At 43.0% G+C, this 22,837-nt stretch overlaps 1 protein-coding gene across 2 annotated transcripts in view; it reads right to left on the bottom strand.

Annotated features, from left to right (window-relative positions):
• Lcmt1 (leucine carboxyl methyltransferase 1) overlaps window positions 1-22,837 on the bottom strand; it is a 56,023-nt gene that overhangs the window by 13,594 nt on the left and 19,592 nt on the right. For both annotated transcript variants that reach the window (XM_006230191.5, NM_199405.3), the window contains exons 4-7: window positions 17,872-17,948; window positions 16,310-16,371; window positions 8,347-8,449; window positions 1,044-1,164 (exon numbers count right to left, since the gene is read on the bottom strand). In XM_006230191.5, coding sequence (XP_006230253.1) covers window positions 1,044-1,164; window positions 8,347-8,449; window positions 16,310-16,371; window positions 17,872-17,948 — 363 coding nt within the window. The remainder of the gene's footprint in view (window positions 1-1,043; window positions 1,165-8,346; window positions 8,450-16,309; window positions 16,372-17,871; window positions 17,949-22,837) is intronic.

Here is a 22,837-nt window from a genome sequence, read left to right as displayed (position 1 = left end):
CGAGCCAAAGAGCTGCAGGTGCCAGGTTCCGTGAGAACCACCTCAAGGGAATGAGGCAGAGAGCAACAGAGGCCTCCACATGGTGTATATGAATGTCTAACCTCCTGTGTCTCCCCCACAGCAAACAACCAGCGCTCAGGAGAATCTGAACAGCACACACTCACTTAACCAGGGGGTGAGGAGTGGGGTAGGCCCAGGTGTAAATGCACACACGAACTCTTGTATACCTTACACTGGGAAGCAGAGCTTTCACTATTTTCAGGCAAGGAAGCAGAGGCACAGAGAGTGTATGCAACTTGTCCTCATCACACAGGCCTGAGACTCAAGCTGGATCCTTTCAAAGCTCCAAAAGAGCCTTTTCTGCAGCCACTGGACCGATATCAGCGATTAGTCATTGAAGGAATAGAGCATTTTATATTTACAATCTTGTATATCACACTTCTCTTACAAAACTAGGGCCCTTGCAACTCTAGGTCAAATGCTCACATTAAACTCCTGGCTGGACCTAATGAGTGGCCACTCCAGGCCCCTCAGTTTATTCACAAGTAGCCTCTCCATCCCCCTCAGGTCAGACCCTCTAAACCACCTGACAGTCCCAGGCTCCTCAGTCCCCATCTTCCTCACATCACACAGTCAATGTCATCTGTTCACATTCCTGCCTTTAAGGGCCTTTGAGCTTGCTCTTCCTTCTTTTTTTTTTTCCCCCCAGAGCTGGGGATCAAACCCAGGGCCTTGCGCTTGCTAGGCAAGCGCTCTACCACTGAGCTAAATCCCCAACCCGCTCTTCCTTCTAATATGGTCAAAATTACTTCAATCCATGTCTACAAGTCTGTTGATAATATATGATAATTTGAAAACTTTCCCCAAGAATCAGGGTCCAAAATCTCTGCTAAGAGCTGGGGGGAAGTCGAGAAAGCAGGAGAAAAGGGTTGCTAGAACAGAATGAAGCAGACACATATGGCTATACACAGAAGGAACTGAACAAGGACTGAGGCAAAGGTTCTGGAAGCCCATGTGAAATCTGCCTCTCGGGAAACTCTTACCTGTTCATAATTTATGAACATGGCCGTCTCAAAACTGCGGGCTGCCCACTTTAGGAGGTTGGCTGACTGCTCCGGAGTCATGTACACCAGCACACATTCGGTTATCAGGAGTGTGGGCAACCTGAGAGAGAGAGAGAGAGACGGGTCATCAGGTCACGACACCGAGTTAGGCAAACATCACAGCACTGCTGCTCCATAGCCAAGAAATCCAGAGTTAGCACTCGGCTTGACTGATGTCTAGTACAAATGTCCAGAGACACAACTACAGAAAGGAGAGCAAGGAGCTGGCGTCTGTCTATCTTAAGAAAATGAGTTCAGTGCATGGGGCAGACTAGAAAGGGAGACAGGCCTGCTGCTGCTGTGTGCCTACTGTCCAGGGGCAACAGAACCCTGTAGGCTCTCCCACTGCAGGAGATTATTCTCCTACCCTGGAACCGGGGCTGTGTAGACCAGCAAACAGATAGTGTGGAGATCACACACGCACTGAGCATGACCTGTTCCTACAGTGGAATCCTGACAGAAAATGAACTCCAGATAGCCAGGTGATGGGAAGAAAACGAAGTGTCTTTGCTGATAGCTGCCAGCTGGCCCATCTGCTGGTCACTCAAGTGGGCCCCTGGGGCTATCAACATACTTGGCCTCGAGAAAGAACCACCCATTTAAGCCCAGCCCCACTACAACTCACAGAATCCTTAGCAACATGTGAACTGTTTCAAACCACTGAGCTGAGATATGTAGAAATTACTAATATTCCTTTAATAGAATCTAATCTTTATTAAGTGAAGGTCTGCCATAAAGAGATGGAAAAAGAAGACTTAAGAGTTTAATTCAGTGGTTCAGAGCTTGCGTAGCATTTATGAGGCCCTAGGTCCATTCCCAGAACCAAATAAAAAAAATAATTAATTTAAAAAGCTGAAGACAGGGCTGGAGAGATGGCTCAGTGCTTAAGAGCACTGACTCTTCTTCCAGAGATCCTGAGTTCAATTCCCAGCAACCACATGGTGGCTCACAACCACCTGTAATGGGATCTGATGCCCTCTTCTGGTTTGTCTGAAGACAGCGACGGTGTACTCATATAAATTAAAAAAAAAAAAAAAAGCTGAAGACAATGTCATTACAAATGGTTATATTCTTCAAGAAATTCTATTATTAGTATGCATCGATCTACCCAAAGTAATAATACATTTTAAAGCAGTAAAAACAATACATTGCTATACAGTTATCCAGACGGCATAACTCTTCTTATATTTTGTACAATTCCACATGTTTGCCTGGCACACTGGGCCCCCTTACCCACTGTCATCCCTCCCCTCTCCTACTTCCAACAAATCTCTCTCACATTCATGTCACTTTATGTCTACTAAGATTGACAAGGGCCACCTGTGTGAGCATGGGTTTGGAGCTCTCTGTTGGAATCATGTGCTCAGCAACAGGGCCACAACTGTAAACAAGGATCACTCCTCTTCCAAAATCTACCAGTAACCAGTAGTTCAGGGTAAAGAGCAGGGCTCTATGAGCCCCTCCTCCTTCCTAGTCCTGTGCAGTGGATAGAAGTGGACCAGTGATGTGAACTAATGGCCACAGTGGTAGGTCAGGTCTGGCAGGGATTGCATTTCCTAGCCTAGCCCTTTACCCATCTTCCCAGCCACTCCTCCACAATGCACCCTATGCCTTAGCAGGGTGGTACGAGTGGCTGCTTTTGGGCGTCCTCATACTCCCTGTGTTACTAGAACATCTCCACTTGTCTTTTCTAAGTTCATTTACATTCCTTCTCAGACTCCTTTGCCAGATCCTCATTTCCTCCCTTCACCTTAAAGAACAAGATTCTCCTGACTGGTTATTTCTCTCAAATTAAGTGGCTTTCTTTTTCTTTTCTTTTTTTTTTTTGAGCTGAGGACCAAACCCAGGGCCTTGTGCCTGCTAGGCAAGCGCTCTACCACTGAGCTAAATCCCCAACCCCAAGTGGCTTTCTTTTGTCTTTATGTTTAGATCATAGAACAAATAAACTACATGTAATGAAATGGTAAAAAAAAAAAAAAAAAGAAACTGATAAAAAAATCATTATGTATCTTTCAAATATATTACTACAAAAACTGAAATGATTTCTATACACCGAAATTAGAAGTTATTTGTAGTTCCTCCACTAAGAACCATAAGCAACAACTAAAATTATAGAAATGTAACTGCAGCTCAGATTCTTCTGTTTGTTTTTTGAGACAGCCTCACTGTGAAGACCAGGCTGGCGATCAACTCCTGAGTCTCCAGCGTAAGGCTGACACCGCAGACATACAACACCACACACTGGCCATTTCTCACACTTTGTTCAGTACTGAGAATTAAAACCCGAACCCTGCATACACACGTAGGCAGGTGCTCTATCTTTGAGCTACATATATCTCCAGTCCCATTTCTTAGATTTTTAAGTCAGTTATCACTGACATGAACTTGGAACATGGCTTGTTGGGTTCTGATATTATTCCAGTACTCAAAAGAGAAACTGTAGAAATAAAGACGTGAAATAAACTGTTCAAATCATATCCTCGTGCACCCTGCGACCAGAACCCCTATGTGTATAGTTGCACATGGCACCTCTGCTCATAGCTGCCATCAGTGAGAGAAGTATGGCATTCACAACAGCCTAGCACTGGCCTGACAGCACCAACCATCCCCGTGTTCACCTGCATTCCATTTTAACCTTTTAAACGGTGAAACGATCAATACCTCCACTTAACTAAGACACACACCTATTGCTCATTAGCATGCTGGCCAGCCACCTATGTGCAGGGTGTGTACCTGTGTGTGTGCACATGTACGTGGATCAAATGTCTTCCTCTCCCACTCTGACCTTACTGCTTCTCACAGAAGCAGAAACTCATCATTTTGGCTGGCTGGCCAGTGAGAAACCAGGATGTACCTGTTTCCTCCCCAGCACACTGGTCCATAGATGTGCACTGAAAGAGCGCATACCACTGAGCCATATCCCCAGCTCCACCACACATCTTAAGCTCAGTGCAGCTGAATCACAGTACAGAAGGGAAAACACCGAATCCAGGAGACAGAAGTAAGTCCGTACTGCAAGCATGATGAATAACAGAAAGCAAACCCACTTTTTTCCAATTTGACAATATAATCTAAGTCTAAAGCCTTGATCCTTATATGGATCGGGGACAGAGCTCAGACTAGGCTGGCACTCCTGCAATGCTCACACTGGACATGGTATGAATCTCAGCACTGGGGAGGTAGAGAAAGGAAGATCAGAAGTTCATGGTCACCTTCCCTCTGCACAGTAAATTCAAGGCCAGCCTGGAGTACATAAAGACCATGTCACAAAATAAAACAGACGAACAAACAAAAAACTCACATAATAGATTATGAAAGTGAGAAAAAGTGATATTACCATATCTCATTTAATAAGTTAATGACCAAAGAAAAACAGCCCCAAGCTTTAAAGAAACCTCTAATTGTATTTATTTATGCGTATGTGTAAGGAGGTCAGAGGACAAGCTGTGGGAGTCAGCTCTCCTCTCCCACCATACGGGCTCCTGAGGGTTAAACCCAGACTGCAAGGCATGGTGGCAAAGTCTCATGTTGCAAAGGCAACCACTGTCATTTAAGCTGTGACAGAAGGGAAGCCTCAGGAAAGGCATCACACGGAAGTTTTGTGGTTTTAAGTTGTGCTGTTAGTGCTGTCAGCTTGTCAGAATCTAGCATCAGCAGGAAGACAGGCATCTGAGAATGCCTGTAGGAAATTATCTTGACTGAGCTAAGGTGGGAAGAGCCATTCTGTGGCTTGGGATTAGGGCTGCGTAAGTGGCGGCAGGGAGCTGAGAGCAACATGGACCCACTGCTCCGCTTCCTGACTGTGGATGTGGTGCGGGCAGCTGCGTCCAGATCCTGCCGTCCTGACTTCCTGACATAACAGACTATACTTTGAACTGAGATGAAGCAAACACGTGCTCCCTTGCGTTGGTTTACTTGTGTTGTAGTATATAACCACAGCGTAAGGAAATGAACTAAGAAATACATTGGAGTTATTTGAAATTTAAGTTACAAATGGTTAGAACCAAATGCAGTGGCACACATCCATAATCTTAGCACTAGAGTGTCTAGGATTACATGATGAAGCCTTGTATCATGAAAAAAATGAAATATAAAACAAAGACCACTTAAAACTATTGGTGGTGATAGTTGGGGTTCTAAACACAGTCTCTCTACATAACCCTTGGCTTCCCTGGAACTCATTCTGTAGCCAGGCTGGCCTCAAACTCAGAGATCTGCCTGCCTCTGCCTTCCCAGTGCTGGGGTTAAAGCCACGCACCACCACCGCCTAGCTACTTAAAACTCTATTTTTAAAGATGTATTTATTTATTTTATGTGTATGAGGACACTATCGCTCTCTTCAGATTCCATTACAGACGGTTGTGAGCCACCATGTGGTTGCTGGGAATTGAACTCAGGACCTCTGGAAGAGCAGCTAGTGCTCTTAACCGCTGAGCCATCTCTGCAGCCCCCTAAAACTACTATTAAGGATACTCATTAACATTAAAAACAGGATTAACAATTGATTTTTTTTTTTCAAGACAAGATCTCACTAAGGGCTATGTAACCCCAGCTGCCCTTGAACCCATAGTGACTTATCTGCCTTGGCCTCCTAAGTACTGGAATTACCAGTTTGGGATCACTACTTTTCAAAATATAATGTAAAAGAAAGCACTGAAAAGATAAGGGAGCCACCCGGGAAATCAGACACAGTTCTCATACTTGTAACAACTGCTTTTCACCTTTTGGTATGGGGTTCCAAAAGTGAGGCCAATTTCCCCCCCATCAACAGCTCACTTATAACTGGGTCTTCCCTGTTCTGTCACATCACTGCAGAAGCTGCAGGTCCCTAGGGCCTAAGTCAGACTGAAGTATGACTTACTCCAAAAGTGACCAGTACACGCTCCTCCTGTTCCCCCACCCTCACATGCATTTCATCATCAAGTCTTTAAACCTATCTGGAGATACAGTATTTACACCATATCAGAATGCAGAAAAGAACTAAGGGCCAAATAAATTTAAAAAATATTTTAAAGGACCACTGTCAAATAACTAGTTCATTAAAAGGTTGGCACTATGCTCAGGATAAGAGTCTAAGACTCCTGATGATGAGGGTGCCACAGTAACCTAGGAGCATCTGATTCCAACCCTTGGTGACTCTCATAAGCCTAAGGAAACCAGTGTCCTTGAATATCAGTATGTTATATTCAGTCAAAAGAAGAATAAGCTACATGCTATAATCTGAGATCTGTGGAGTGGAAAACCCAGGCTTGCCCTCAGACTTCCCCGACTCAGTTCTCTCTCCCCTGTAACACACCTGACAGCCAGCTCATAAAGAGGAAAGGTAACTTCGGCACACATTGTTCAAGGTTCCTATTCAAGATTGGTTGGCCCTGTTGCTTTGAATTCATGCCCAGATTCCAGATGGCCAGGAACAAATGGTAGAATAGGGTATACTTCATAACCAGGGACAGAGAAAGAGACTGGCTGTGGCTCCTTCAGAACTTATGCCCAGTGTAATCCCTACTGTTACGGTTTGAATATGCTTGGCCCAGGGCGTGGCACTATTTAGAGGTGTGTCACTATGGGCATGGGCTTTACGACCCTCATCCTGGCTGTCTAGAAGTCAGTATTCTGCTAACAGCCTTCAAATGAAGATGTAGAACTCTCAGCTCCTCCTGTATGATGCCTGCCTGGATGCTGCCATATTCCTGCCTTGATGATAATGGACTGAACCTCTGAACCTGAAAGCCAGCCCTAATTAAATGTTGTCATTTATTAGACTTGCCTTGGTCATGGTGTCTGTTCACTGCAGTAAAACCCTAACTAAGATACCTATCAAGTTCCCTTCCTAAAGGTTCCACCTCCTAAGGGCGTCATGGCCTAGGAACCAATGGTGCTCTCTGAATACTAAGTGAGACAAAGACAGACAAAGACTCCAGGATGGTACTAGGCCATCAGAGCCATCTCTTGCATGGGACACGTGGACCTCCAAGTCCTACTGAGGCTAACAGTGTTGCTGAGTGGTGTAGGCTGACTATGTCAAGAAGAGCTCCAATATGCAAAGATACTAGCTCCCACATTGGCACAGATAAGTAGGGAAGCCATGGAGACTTGGTGCTCCCTGTTCTCTCCGTCCACCTCCCAGAGCTCACTCGTATTTCACATCCATTCCTACCCTCCTCCTACTTATGTCCCCCACTGCTCATTTCTTTAACCTGCAATGGATGCTCTGCCTTATTTATTCTTTAAGCAACATTCCCTTCACCACATCATCCCTTTAAATGTGCTCCTGGGTACTAACTTCAGATGGTGACTACCCAATGTTATCTTTATCTATGCAGTCTGACTTTGACTTGGTTCCAAGGCCACACACCCCTCATCTCTTCTCTACAAAGGGCGATCTCAGAAACTCGGCATAGAGGACCCTTCTTTTCACCCATAAGCCACTTCTGCAATCTAAGTGTGCACTTCTGGTCCAGAGATGTGGCTTTACGTAGTGCGAGTGTTATTCTGCAACTTGATTTTTACTTCGTGGATAGATTTTGAGTTCTCCATGTGGAGTTGAGTCATGTACTTCATGGTTTATTCATCCAGTTTCCTTCCAGGGAGCCTTTCCAATTTCCTGCTACTCTGCTGGCTGCAATCAACACCCACCTTTTAGTGTGAAGTAACTTCTCTGGAAAATACACCCAAAGTGGGACTTTTGTATCACAGATTACAATTCTGCTAGCTATTTCCCACTATTCCCACCATGGCTTGTAGCCAGCCCACTCCTACTTGGTGAGTCACTGCAGCCTACTCCCTACCACCCACATCCTCACCAACTTCATACACAGTCAGATTTACATATTCTTGCCACTTTGGTCAGAGAATACCAGAACTTTGTATGATGACTACAATGGTCTGACAGCCCCATGTGATGGGCACACGTTGTACATCCTGACGTCCTGTCACTATCTACCTATCTTTGACCACTTTCATGAGTGTTGGTCTCTATGTATTTTAGACACCAGCTCTTTCTTTGCACATTGTTGCTATAGGCTCTCACACACTTTATTATATTAGGGCAAGCATTTTAAAAAGGAATCACGGGTGAAAAGCACACTTAAGGAAAAGACTGCTTAGAACTCTCAGGAAACTACAAAAAGTAGCAATGGCACAATACAGCATAAAGACAGAAAGCAAGTAGCAAGCTGTACTAACTGGCTCTCATAATTCGCAGGAAACCACAAACACATAAGGGGTTAAAAAAAAATCTCACTGTGTATTCATGTTACATTTCTTTAGTTTCTCTTCCAGCTCAGAAAGGTCTCGGAGATCTGCTCCAATGATGGCATATCTTTTTGAATCCAGCATGTGACTATCTGCAAATGCAAAAAATAAAACGCTTATTTCAATGCAAGCCAATGATATCATTCTTTTAATGGACAAGGCCTTTTCTTTTTTGAAGGTTATTTTATTTTACATTTTTAATCATTTTATGCGTATGAATGTTTTGCCTGTATGTATGGCCGCATAGTACGCAGATGGTTGTGAGGCTCCATGTGGATGTTGGGAATCAAACCTAGGTCCTCTGGAAGAACAGCAAGTGCTCTTAACTCAGAGCCATCTCTCCAACCTAGATATGGCTTTTTCAAAATTAAAGTAACTTTAATCCAGGTATGATGGTGCACACCTTTAATCTTAACACTTGGGGAGGCAGTCAGGTGGCTCTCTGTGAATTCAAGGTCAATCTGGTCAGCATAGCCAGTTCCAGGACAGCTAGGGCTACAAAGAGAAACCCTATCTCAAAAAACCAAACATGATGATGATGATGATGATGATGATGATGATGATGATGATGATAAAGAAGAAGAAGAAGAAGAAGAAGAAGAAGAAGAAGAAGAAGAAGAAGAAGAAGAAGAAGAAGAAGAAGAAGAAGAAGAAGAAGAAGAAGAAGAAAACACAGAAAAATCTAGGGTAAGTGAAAGTCCCTGCATCTCTGCAATGAGGTGGAGAGGAGAGCGACAGAAGAGGACTCGACTCCTCTTATGGTTTCCTTATGGGTACATGCACATACAAACACATATTGAACACACACACATAAATCATATGACAGGACAGTGAAAATTAGCCCAAGTCATATCTTCTAAAGGTTATCAGTGAACATTGTAGTTTTTTTTATTTTATGCTTAAGCTCAAGTAAAACACTTCTCTCACACACACAGGTATTTAAGAAAATAGGACCACTAAGTACCTGTTTTCCAAATTGTGTTTCCTACCTAATAGCAGCATCGAAGACATCATTCTCTTTATTTTGATTTGTTTTCTCAAGATGAGGACTTACTGCGTTGCTCAGACTGATTCCTCCAACCTCAGCTTGTCCAGTTGGGACTACATACCTGCACCACTATGTCCAGCTCACGGAACCATTTTCTATATTGATTTTCTAGCATGCCATTAAAAGGGAAAATACAATCTTCCACTGCTGAATATATGGGATCACCATCAAAAACACCTTGTATTTGGTCAATCCCATACTATTGGACATACACAGTATTGCCAAATTTTCTCCATCTGAGACACTGCAATGAACATCCTCGTACATACACTGATGAAGTACCTGTCAGTCACCAGTCAGTTTAAAAGAATTAGTTTATGAAGCAATACATTTTCAAAATGAGTAAGAACATGAGTTTTCAGGTGTGCCCGAGGTAAGATTTCGTAGTCATCGGTGTAGTCATGATACCTCAGTGTGGCCCTATAAATTGTCAAGTATTCAATGACTAGGCTTTGTTTGTTTGTTTGTTTTAACAGGGCCTTGCTGTTTAACTCAGACTGGCCTTGCAGTCACAGCGACTCTCCCACTCCTTGAGTGCTGGGAAGACAGGTGTCTATCACTGTGCTCAAATCAGGTATCTTTCTACTGCAGGCCTTATTTACTATTTCCTCAGTGGTACAGAAAATGTAACAAGGTGACAAGTCATCCTGAACCACTGCTACTGATTCAAGTTCTGGCTCTAGACTCCTTATCAGCAGGGGCAGAGAGTGGCACAGTGCCCACCTTGCATGTATAAAACCCTGTATTCAATCCCCAGGACTAAAGCACCAAAGCATGGAAGCAGGCCCCTTATCATCTTCATCAGTCGACGCAAATACATTGAAAAAGATAAACACCTTCCGGGAGTCCCTTAGATATCAGGAAAGCAATAAAGGACAAGCGGAACCCAGAGTCAGCCCCAGGGTACCACAACACTGTATCAAGAGAATAATATAACAAAAACAGAAATACTTGTCTGGCCTATAACAGAAACAAACACTTCCCACGTGCTTGTGTACCTTCTTAAAAATAACACATTGATAGTAAGCAAGTCTTTAATGAGCTTTTCCATTTCTAACGAAAACCTAAAAGGCACACAACAGAATTTTGAGGCATGCAATTAGTTCTCTAATATAATGGAAATAATATAGTGGTGGCAAGGGGCAACCAAGTGGTTTGGGAGAGACTTATCTAACTAGGCCCAGTATCAAACAGCAAACAGTGCACAAGGACAGCAGATCTGAGGCTCTCAGGCCAAGCCTGTGTCGAGGGGGCATTCCACACAACAGGCAGGAAGCCCTGGACAACATGACCTCGAGTCTTTGAAGTGACAGAATCTAAGGACTGGAACAGCACACACTAGCACCACATACAGTTGTCCCTAAGTCAAAGCTGTTGTTTAGATATAGGAGGTCCACTGTCCTCAGAGAATACAATGGACCTGTGGGGGACAAGGGCAGAGTAAATCCCAAGGAAGTTTTACTATTCTAAGAAAAGAGACACTTTCATGAAATCCAGCACTGGCCAGAGCCCACCGATTGAGCAGAAGCTGTGTATACTGGAGCCTCCCCAGAGGTGATGGAAGGACTTCCCATAACCACAGGAAGGAGACACATCCCTCCTCTCCTTCTAGGTTTTCTGGTAAGGGAATGTGGAGGAAGGTTTGAAGTATTTTGTGCAATGTTTATAGAAGGCTTTCTGAAATAATGGACATATCCAGGTTTGGAAAGTCAATCACCATGGATTTAAATCCTGTACATTGGGTAGCAGGGTGCAATCCTGAAATCCTAGCACTTGAATGTAGAGGCAAGAGGTCTGAGAACTGAAGGGTAGCCTTGGTTACATAGTAAGTTTGGGCCAGCCTGGGCTTCATGAGATTCTATCATCAGAGGGTGGAACGGTTAAAATGATACCTGTGTGTTACTACACGCACTTCTGTAGCCAGCACTCTTTAAGAGGACTTGTTGCTAAGAGAACTGACAAAGGAGAAGCTTTAAAAATACAGCTCCTATGCAGGAACAACTAAGAACTGGCTTATATATGGTCAAAATGAGAGACAATTATGAAAATCCTCATTACATAAGCTTAGCCATTCTTCAGTATAAGAAGTGGCTCTCAACCAGAGCAACTTCACGAGTAGAGAGCTTGGAGCAATATCTAAAGACGTATTTGCTTGTTATGACTGAGGGATGTGCTGTGTAAGTCTCCCATGATGAGCAGCATTAGATCCTAACCATCAATAATGAACACAAAGAGACCCTGACATAAAGAGAGGCACAAGAACCCTACTACTACTAAGTAGTAAGTTGTTAAAAGTCCTTAAATAACACATATCCCCAGCTACTCAGGAGGCTGAGGTAAAAGGATTTCTTGAACCCTGGAATTTGACACCAACCTGAACAACATGGCAAGACCCACCACAACAAAACAAATAATCTTTAAGTGGTCCTACATATTCTACGATTGAGGAGTCACAGCACATTGTGATCTATACAGATCACAAACTAAAACTCAAAAGCAAAACCTTCTTTGAATTGAATTTACAGTACATGGTCACATTTCAACTTAGCCACTGTCAGCCCTGGAGCTCTGGGCAAGTAACATAGCCACATGACTACATTCCTTTCTTCCTTTCTTTTTTCTTTTCTCTTTTCCTTCTTTTCTTTCTCTCTCTCTCTCTCTCTCTCTCTCTCTCTCTCTCTCTCTCTCTCTTTCTTTCTTTCTTTTTCTTTTCTTTCTCAACACTTCACATTTATTTAAAACAAGATTTTGAGTGGTTTAACACAGTACCAAGTCACTAAGTCCCAGTATTTAGACACTCCCTTTCATTACAAATCTAATGTAACGTAGAGAAGTGCTTTTCATACATGGCCCCCAGGCCTGTGACTTCAGCATCATCTGGGAATTTGTTTCAAATGTAAATTGACTCACAGTACACATCTAAAGTTAGTGACTGAGGATTTGAGAATCTACCAGTCAATGAACATAAGAGAAACTCTGACTTAAGATGGGGAAAATTAATGTTTGGTGTTGGAGAGATGGTTCAGACATTTAGAGCACACACTGCTCTTCCAAAGGACCTGGGTTTGGTTCCCAGCACTGATTTCAAGTGGTTCATAAAAGCCAGTAACTCAAGCTCCAAAGAAGTCAACATCTCTGGCCTCTGCAGGCACCTGCACTGATGTACATGAACACACACACACACACACACACACACACACACACACAGAGAGAGAGAAATAAATTTGTTCATAGAAGGCCAAATTCAACTTTCCAGACACCTGCTATAGTATATCAGAACAGAGACAACCACATCGTGCTTTCAGTCAGCTGCTCATACACACATCCAACTAGTAAACATGTAAGCCACTGAGTATCATTTAAGGCTAACTTCCTTTAAAAAAAAAAAAACAACCTAAAATACTGATCTTGTAAGGAAATGTGTTAATCACTTACTTTTAGCATATTCGAGTTTGCTTCTCAATTTAGTCAACTAAGATTTAGTAAAATATAAGTGTCTGGTAATAAAAATATTGTCATTACAAAATTTAAGTTTAACATCAAATTATAAACAATAAAAAATAAGACTAAAGACATATAGTACAAAGGCACAGGTTTGCTTTTCTTAGTAATATGTGACATTCTAAAAAAGACATACATTTGGTTGTATGTTCTAGGTAACAGCTTTCAGATGCAGAGCTCTGCAAATCTTAACCAGACACCCTGAGAAGGGAGAGGTGACCTCAAGGCAGAGTTGGGAGTGCTGCTAATGAGGGAGACTGATCGTCCACTCTTGCAGTCTTTGGTCATGAACTGTGGAACCTGAGAGGGTCTACACAATTATCGTCCATTCTACATCCATCTGTAGCTTGAGAGAATAGTTTGCCCAAACACTAACACTTATCCAAGAGAAAATCATTTGACTTAAAAGTAAATGTATGTATGTATGTATGTATGTATGTATGTATGTATGTATGTATGTATGTATGTAAAAGAAACAGAAGCCAAGCCTGGCATAATATACCTAAATTAATACAACTTGGGGAGCTAAGGCAAGAGGACTGTCATAAGTTCAAGGCCAGCCTGACCTACAGAATAGATAGATCCTGTCTCAAAACAAATAAGCACACATACACTCACACATCTCTCTCTCTCTCTCTCTCTCACACACACACACACACACACACACACACACACTCCCCCCCCCCCCCCTCTCTCTCTCTCTCTCTCTCTCTCTCTCTCTCTCTCTCTCTCCATATCTCCTAGTCAGGAACACTAAGTGGCGGGGTGCTGATCATCTCCAGACTCGGTGACGATGGCATCACAGACCCGGCGCTCCGGCCCACACTTGTTGGAGTTGCACTTGGGACACAGGTGGAAACATCCCAGGCAGGCATTCTTCTGCAGGCAGTCACACAGGTCCACATGGTTACAGAGCAGCCTGCCGTTTCTGTTGTACGTCATCACCTCGTACTTCACAGAAAAATATTCCTTCATCTTCGACATCTGCGCTGTCTTTCTCTGCTGCCTTGTTTTGGGGTCAAATCTGCCACCCGAGGTCCAGGGTTCTGAAATGCCAAGCACTTTAGCTGCCGTTCTGTCTGGTGCTGCAAGTTACCAGCCAGCCTTGCAAACCTGAGAGGACGAACTCCAGAACTAGCTTTTCTTGGGCATAAGGACAGAGCAGTTATGGTACCTACATTTCTTTAAACCATAAAATATAGACAATGCTCATCTCAAATGATTATATTTAGTATTACAGATGTTAAACTGATGACCTTGAGGTTCCCAAATGTGCACTGAGGTACCCTGGGTAGCATAGCAAATTTACAGGAATGAAATAGAATGTTTTGAATTTCCCCAGGAAATGGATACTTAACATCAGACAAACATAAGCAAAACACAGTCTCAACAGTACATCTCTTTGAACTCTTTGAATTCCTCCAATGTTACCATCCCCCTTGGGAAGTTAAGCTCTCATATGCTGTACATAAAAAGCAAACACTGTGAATGTTGATGTAGACATAGGTGGTCCTCAGTCTGATTCCAAGGTGAAGTTGTTAAGTACCCAAAAGGTACACCAGGCTTCACTAGTAACAGCAGTTAAAGATCGAAATAGCCACACATAGAGCACTGGTGTGCATCTGGAATCCTAGTATTTGGGAGGCTAAGGTAGAAGGATTCAAACTTTAAGGCAGTCTTGGCACATAGCATGTCTAAATGTCTAAATAACTAGATATTGCTTATCCAACTTGTCTATTGCCTTCAAATGACTAATACATTGTTTCAACACATATACTTAAGAAGTTTGAATCCAACTAACTAGTAAACTGAAGCGTGGGAGATGTCTTTTGGCCTACAGTACTGTGGAGTTGCTGAGACCTTCAAGGCACTGTAATTTTAAACAGACAGGGTCAGCCTGACCTAATGTACTCAAGGCCTGGGGACACCCAGGAAGCCTTTGGCAAAGATAAGAGCCCAGCTTAGACGTTCTACCCAAATGAACACAACTGAAGAGACAAGTCTCACTGTGAGCTAAACAGATGGCAGATGCTTTGGGCCACATGGTTTGCAGTGGTTTGTTACAGAGCAAAGGGTAACTGATAAAGGCTGTGTTCATCTGCCTTCTAAAGCATCTGCCTTCAACAGTTCGGGAAAAGGTATGAGCAAAGTGAAGGTCTATAAATAACACATACGCGGGCGCAAAGAGTGACTCAATAGTACTTGTATTTTTCAAGCAAGCATTTCAAAAGGCATACTGATCTGAGTTGAACCCAACCAATGCAACCCATCATTCCTTCAATGAAAGAGTAATTTATTATTTTTAAAGATTACAAAATGATCTTTTTAGATAAGAAATTTTCCCAGAAAACTTGAGTCTTGTTTTTTGTTTCTATTTTGTTTTAAGGTAAAGGAGACTCTGTCTCAGGTGGATTTCTTGACCATAAGCAAGATTAATTTACCCATCTGCCCACCCATCTAATAATTTGTTGGCACTGTGTACAGAGCACTGAGTCAATTCTCAGAACACAAGGATAACCAAAACATGGTATGAGCTGGGAATGACAGCACTGTCTGTGACTCTAGCACTGAGGAGGCATAGGCAGAAGAAACCTATGTTCTAGGTTAGCCATGGCTACCCAGCAGGGTCTTGAATTAAAACCAAACCAGCCAACAATAAATCCCTGGGACCATGGGGCTCCTTATCCAACAGGAAAGATGAAAACTGAACGCAGCTGAGCAGGGTAACGCCACGGGGGAGTGTGTGCAACGGAAGTGGTTCTGCGTCATACATCTCCCCATTGTTGATCAAAGTGATGCAAAGTGCAAGGTGGCCATGCCATCCTAACGTGACACCAATTAACCAAGTACTTAGATAAACAGAAAAGTGAACAGCCACAACAGGTCCAGCTGGTCTGCATGGGACACAAAGGCTGGCAGCCATACACACTTCTGTGGAAACCTCAGTACACTCTAGTCACAGGGAACTCGGCTACAGCACTGCAGATGTGCACAAAAGGAGGACAAGGGGTGCCTGATTAACAGAGAAGGTCACTCTCTGAATATGTTCTCTTACCTGTATGACTATTAAACCCTCTGACCTTCTGTCAACCACAACTGAACAATGGAAAATGTTGGTAGAAATCTACAGACAGACAAACAAACAAAATACCCACAATCTATAAGGCTCAGCACTGAGAGAATGTGTCAGAAACAGTTATATTTACACGGGGGTCTGGGGATATGGCTAAGTGGTAAAGGGCTTGACAAGCATGTAGAAGATCCTAGGTGACAACTGGAGCTGAGCACATTAGTATAAATAAATGGACTGCATTGCATTGAGACTATCATATTGAGAAGGGGACCCTGCCCCAAACAACTAAGCATGCTACGATCCTGACCACACCACTCATAGGCCACTTGCCTATTTGAAGAGTATCCTCTGGGTGTAACTCCATGATGGGTCTGAATAGAAGTGGCTTGTTTCTGTGGAAGGATAGAAAAGAGGAGAAAAGGGAATCAATAAACACAGGAGTGAATTTACTACCAAAATGCAGCCATCTGTCACGAACTGAGCAAACAGATTCAGGATGTCTGTGAGACCCGTAAGAACTGCATAGACTTTAACCGTTACACTTCCCTAACTGGACATGATGCTGAAAATGTTTCTCATTCTGGAGCATCTTTATTTCAGATTTCTGGATGAGGGAAGTTTGGTGTAATGCTAATGTACTACAGAACAAGGGTTACTTCAGAGATCTTTCACTCTACCTACATTTGGTCCCTTGTACACAGCAGCAGTTCTATCTACACAGGCTTTAGGTTAGGGCAGCTCTGCATTTGGCATTCAAACCACCCACCGACCCTGAAGTAATTCAATTTGAAAATAACTAAAATGCTAACACAAGTTTTCTGAGTGTTCTAGGATTTTCCAGCTACTTCCAATTTCTTGCTTGCTCTCAAACAAAACTCTATCTTATGATCCTTGCTGTTCTTTGACATACAGGTACAAAGAACTGACTTTTAAAGCCAACCCAGCAAATGAAAACAATCAGAAACTAGAGACCCGCATGGCTATGCACAGGTAAAACCTGTTTTTCTTTCCAGGAAACCATTGTGAGCTGCTTCAGCTTCACCCAGGGCGCCTTTCCTACTTCAGCCAGGGTGCTAATGAGCTCAGCAGAAGTACCGAGTTCTGAGTCCCTGTTCGTCATCTGAAGAGCCTACTTAATATAAATGTATTTAATGTTTAGAAAAACTGGAAAACTCATAGTAGACCACAGAAAAGGTGGAAAAATATTCCCAATGTATAGGAATGCAGTAGCTCTAAAGAATAAACTGAAAGTTTTAATGTCTACGGAACTTTAAAACATAATAGCTAGGCTTCTATTTAAATATCTATTTATAGTGGGGCAGAAGTGTTAAAAACAAAACAACAACAAAAAGTCCTGATACAAGGCTTTCAAAGTCATGGTTTAGATCTTAGCTCTAACCGGGTGACCCTGAGCAAGTCAACTTGTCTGGGCAGAAATTCTTATCTCCAGAAGAGGGCTCCGAACTCAGCTCTCAAGTCTACTATGAAGACTGGGCCACCCAAAAAAACATGAGACAGCAAGAGGCTGAGAAAAGTGCATCATCCACAGCTCTGCCAGCCCTCAGAAGAGCCCTCACAGATACTCAAAGCAAAACGAAATTACTATGTTAATCCAGGGCCCCATGATAAGGCAGTAATCACAAAGAATTTTCAGAGTATTCAACTGTGTTCAGCATAGGTCGATTTTTCCTGTTCAGAGAAGTTGGATTAATGAGTAAGGAGGGTCGTGCAGAAGGCTGTTAAAGACTGCACTCATGCTGGACTCATGGTCCCAGAGCAAGAAAGGAAACTGAAAGGCAACACTCTCTTCTGAGGTCTCTCACATTCAACTAGATACACCAAGAGCTGAGTCTCTAACTGGCATCCTTTCCCCCCAACAAAGCCACACTTACTTGATGGTGTGCAGTTTTCTTGTGACTATCATTGGAAAGTCAACTTCAAAATATTTATTTGGGAGAAGACCTTCATCCTGGAGAAAACCATACAGAATCACTCCTTAGCCCAGTCACTAAATGCAGCAAGCACCAAGCATTTAGCTAAATGCAAAAGATGTACTTAGGGACTTTAGGTCAGGAGACTCACATGGTCAGAAACATTTTTATTTATTTCTATTTGTGTGTACAAATGTTTGCTGATCCTATGTGCATGTCTGCACAACATGTCTGTACCTACTGCCCTCAAAGGTCATTAAATCCTGTGGAATTAAAGATGGTTGTAAACTGTCATGTAGGTGCTGAGACTTGAACTTGTGTCCTCTGCAAGAACAAGTGCTCTTAATTGATAAGCCATCTCTTCGGCCCCCAAAGGCATTTTTTAAATTCCTATGATCTCAAGAATGTATCTGAGAGGAGCAAGAATGAATACAGAAACTAGGAAACAGCTCAGTTAGTGAAGTTCTTGTCTTATGAGTGTGAGACCCTGAGTTTAATCCTAAAACCCACATAAAAATGCAAAGTATGGAGGTTGGGGATCTAGCTCAGTGGTAGAGTGCTTGCTTAGCAAGCGCAAGGCCCTGGGTTCGGTGCCCAGCTCCGAAAAAAAGAAAAAAAATGCAAAGTATGGTGTGTGAGTTTGTAATCCTACGGCCATGGAGACAGAGAGAAGACCACTGGGACACTTTGGCCAGTTAGTCTAGTCTATTTGTTGAGCTCTAAGCCAATGAGAAACCCCAACTGAAAGGTAGTGGATAATGTTCCTAAGGATGACACTTTGGCCTCCATAATGTTTGTATACGTGTGTGTGTGTGTGTGTGTGTGTGTGTGTGTGTGTGTGTGTGCGCGCACGCGCACATATATGCACCACCACCACCCTGATACACACACATACACACACACACACAACACATGCATTAAAAAAATAGAAATGGGGGTTGGGAATTTAGCTCAGTGGTAGAGCGCTTGCCTAGCAAGCACAAGGCCCTGGGTTCAGTCCCCAGCTCCGAAAAAAAAAAAAAGAAAAAAAAAATAGATATGGGAAAAACTCGAGGTTTTGTATTTGTCCAGGTAAGGTCTATTAAGTCGTGAAGTGGAATAGTGGGGGAGGAGTTTGAGTTGTCAAAACACAGCACATACAGTGCACGGAGTTAGGATCATTTTCTTGCTGTTACAAGAGAGTCTGGTGAAGTGTAGAGCTTGAGTCCTAGCTCAAGCATTTGTCTGAATGGGTCAAGAGGTCATCTCTTAAAAAAAGGAGAACTGGAGAGATGGCTAAGTCATTAAAAGCCCTGATTGTTCTTCCAGAGGACCCAGGTCAGAATATGCGCACGTGCATACACACACACACACACACACACACACACACAGAGTAGTTCACAAACACCTATAACCCTAGTTCCAGGAAATCAGACACGATCTTCTTATCCAGGTATATACACAGTGCACAGACACACATGTAGGCAAAGCACCCATACAAATATATTCAAAAATTTTTTTAAGTGAAAATACTGCTAGCTCTCATGTGGTTGAAATGAGTTAATCCATGAAGGGCACTCCAAGAAGGGCCTGGCTATAGTAAATTCTTTGTCTGTGCCTTTATCATTTATAAACACAGTAGAAAGATGTAGGACCCAACATTAATTTCTCACTATGAAACACAGTAACAAATGTGAAAATGCACAGAGAAACATAAGATATGTGTGTACATCCACACAGCTCCACTCCTTTCTTCTGTGTTTCCTAGCATGGTGGGTGGCTAGACCCCACCCACCCATCTACTACTTTTTGTCCTAGCCTTTCTCCATCCAAATGGTGCTCCAATCATTCACTCACTCAGTCCTACTGTTCTCACATCTGTCCATTCCTCTTCCAATCTCCCCTCTCACACTGACTATAACAACACAACTTCCCGGACTTTGTGCTCCACACTACACTACCTCCACAGCTCTTCATGCTAAGATTCAATGGAAGCAAGCCTAAACAGCCTTTCTCCTTAGGGCCCATGCCATCCCCTGCCATCTACACTTATGTCCCAGAAACACAGAGCTGTCTGCATACTTTAAAGGAAGTGCAAGAGACCAGATATCCTGAATCGGGTGCCAGATGCAGTAAGGGAAAGGAGAATCCAGGACAGGGAATCCCTTCTTCCTGCCTTGAGCAACTGCAAACCTGAGAGCCAATCATGGGGACAGTAGTTATAAGATATAAAGACCAGGTATGAAGGTGTAAACAAGTCTGAGGGACCAAACACAGTAAAGACAACCTGGTGGGGACAGAGCCACCACAACTGCATGCTCACAGAAAGTAATCCCTTAAGTCTACCAACATGGAGACAGCTCCTCTTTCAGATTCTAAGGCACAGCCTGGGCTTGTTTTACAAGGGAGGGAGAAAGGCCAGTATCCTGACACCCTCGGCTCAGAAACCTTAGCTTTCCACACTTAATGGTTTGTGCTCTGCAAAGCTGAGCTGTATAGAAGCAGCACAAAGACACCTGAAGGATGAAGAATGTATGTTAGGGGACATGGAAGCACTTCAATAAGAAATCCTATCAAGACTATACCCGGTATAAAACCTGCTTGGGATGTAAGAACTATACCTGGAGTCAGAGGTGCAGCTCAGTGGTCGAACACTTACTTGCCTAACATGCAAGCCCTGGGTTCCATCCTTAGTGCCGTGAAAACAAAACAAGAACACTTTACTCAACAGACAACAATGGGAGCAAACACACATGGTCAACACTGTCTGTCCTCTCCCATAGGACAGTGTCTTCTTTCAAGGGCACTTCCTCTCCTGAGTCGCCTAGCTTCCTTCCTAGTAGAGGGGAAAATAACTGGCATGTCATGCTTCACTCACTGATGTTCTGGTTCTCTGGGCCATCAGCACCACAAACCTAAAGAGCTCCCAGCAAATGAGCTGCTACACAAGCCACAACCCCACCTCCCGAGCTTGTCAGGCTTGTACAGGGGCAGCCTGGAATCAGAGGGAAGCCACCATGGCTGACCATTTCACAGACTGCCAAGGTCAACACTGCTTCCTGCTACAGGACTCAAGAGACATCAAGAAGCTGAGGTACTTCAAAGGGCTTCACCTTTCAACCCTTATTCTTTCTGTGACTGTCCCAGCTTTCCTGTCTCTAGGAAACCCCAGCTATACAAAGGGTCTTGCATCCCTGAGATCACACAGAAGGAGCAGGACATAGTAAGAGCATGAAAGATCTCCCTATTCACTTATGGAAAGGCATACATCTCTAAAGTACAGAGTCATAGTTTTGTTTTGTTTTATTTTTAATGAAGAACCAGAAAACAGTTTAACCTTTGCAGTCTGTATGGTCTGTGTTATAACTCGTTAACTCTGTTGTCATCCTAGTCACACAGTTGCTAAAGATGGACAAAATATAACAAATGGAAGTGACTGTGTTCCAATAAAGCTTTCTTTACAAAAACAGGTGGGGGGCCAGATTTAGCCTATAGCTTATAGTTGGCAACTCCTTCTCTGAAGGAGCAAACAGGGAGCTGGAGAGACAGCTCAGAAGTTAAGAGCACTGGCTGATCTTCCAGAGGACCATGGATTTAACTCCCAGGACCCACAGGACAGCTCACAACCATCTGTAACTCCAGTTCTAGAGGATCTGACACCCTCTTCTGGCTTCTGTGGACACCAGGCATACACAAACATGTACACAAACAGACATTAAAGCAAAACACCCAGATGCAAAAAAAAAAATTAAAAACACAGAAAATATTTACAATATCCTGAACAACAATGATTAATTGTCATGATTACAAAATCATGATTATCAGTAAAAATATGAAATTTCCACAAAAGACTTCCAAACTTTCTGCTGTTTTCTTACAACATGATGGGAAATTTTTTTTCTTAGAAGAGGTAAACTTTGTTCATAAATAAAAATCCCAGATTTAATAGTTATCAAGTTATCTACATGAAGGGAAAGAAAGCAACCCATGTGATAAAGGGATCTTGGCCCAGTGGAAGGCTGTCTCAACAGCATATCCCTTCCACAGAACATTCACTCAAATCCTTTATACCAACCCTGAGGCACTGCCACAAAGGCAAAACAGTCCTCCTGAAAAGATGTCTCTCAAAAGGCACTCCTTCTACACTGTGAGTAAACGAGGGCTTGGGTTCACTGCATGTGTGTCAAACTCTAAAGCCACTGGTTGTTGGATCCAAAGATCCAAGCAGGTCAGACTGTGTACATACATTCTTATCTATCTTATTCTACACTTACAAACCATCTGGGGAAACGGACATGCCCATTACTGCACATGACTGACCTCACAGTGAAGTCAAGAAATCTGCACAAACTACAAAAAGAACATGTAACATAGAGGCTATATAACAGTAAACACCAAGCAGAACACCAGCAGAATCACATTTCCCCTTGTGACCATGACCAGACCTGCCTCTCTACTCCTAACAGGGTGGCCAGAGAGCCGATCAGAACAACTACTACAGGCTTTATGTCACATCCTGTTCATATCTCAAATCTCTGAATCTTACCCTGAACAATGGTAACCTCGTGGTCAACTGATCTTAGTTACGATCAAAATTTATAATTCATACATTTGTTCTCAGTGATTCTAGTAGAAATTCTTTCCCTCCCAATGTATATCAACACATATAGAAGAACACATGTGAACTTTTAGTATAAGTACAATGTAATTTGAAAAAACAATCTAACTTCCTGGACAACACAGAGGGTTGAACGTTACTGCAGAGGTTACTGTGGCATCTAGGCAGGTGGACCTGGATGAGAGAGTCTGCCACTGAATTTCTTTTTTTATTTATATGCATGTGTATATATGTACGTGTGTGTGTGTGTGTGTGTGTGTGTGTGTGTGTGTGTGTGTGTGTGCGTGCATGATCCCTGTTAGTATGCACACACATGTGGAGTCAAAGGAC

Source organism: Rattus norvegicus, chromosome 1 (assembly GCF_036323735.1).
Source record: "Rattus norvegicus strain BN/NHsdMcwi chromosome 1, GRCr8, whole genome shotgun sequence".
NCBI classification, from domain to species: Eukaryota; Metazoa; Chordata; class Mammalia; order Rodentia; family Muridae; genus Rattus; species Rattus norvegicus.
This window is presented reverse-complemented; position numbering and strand designations above follow the sequence as displayed.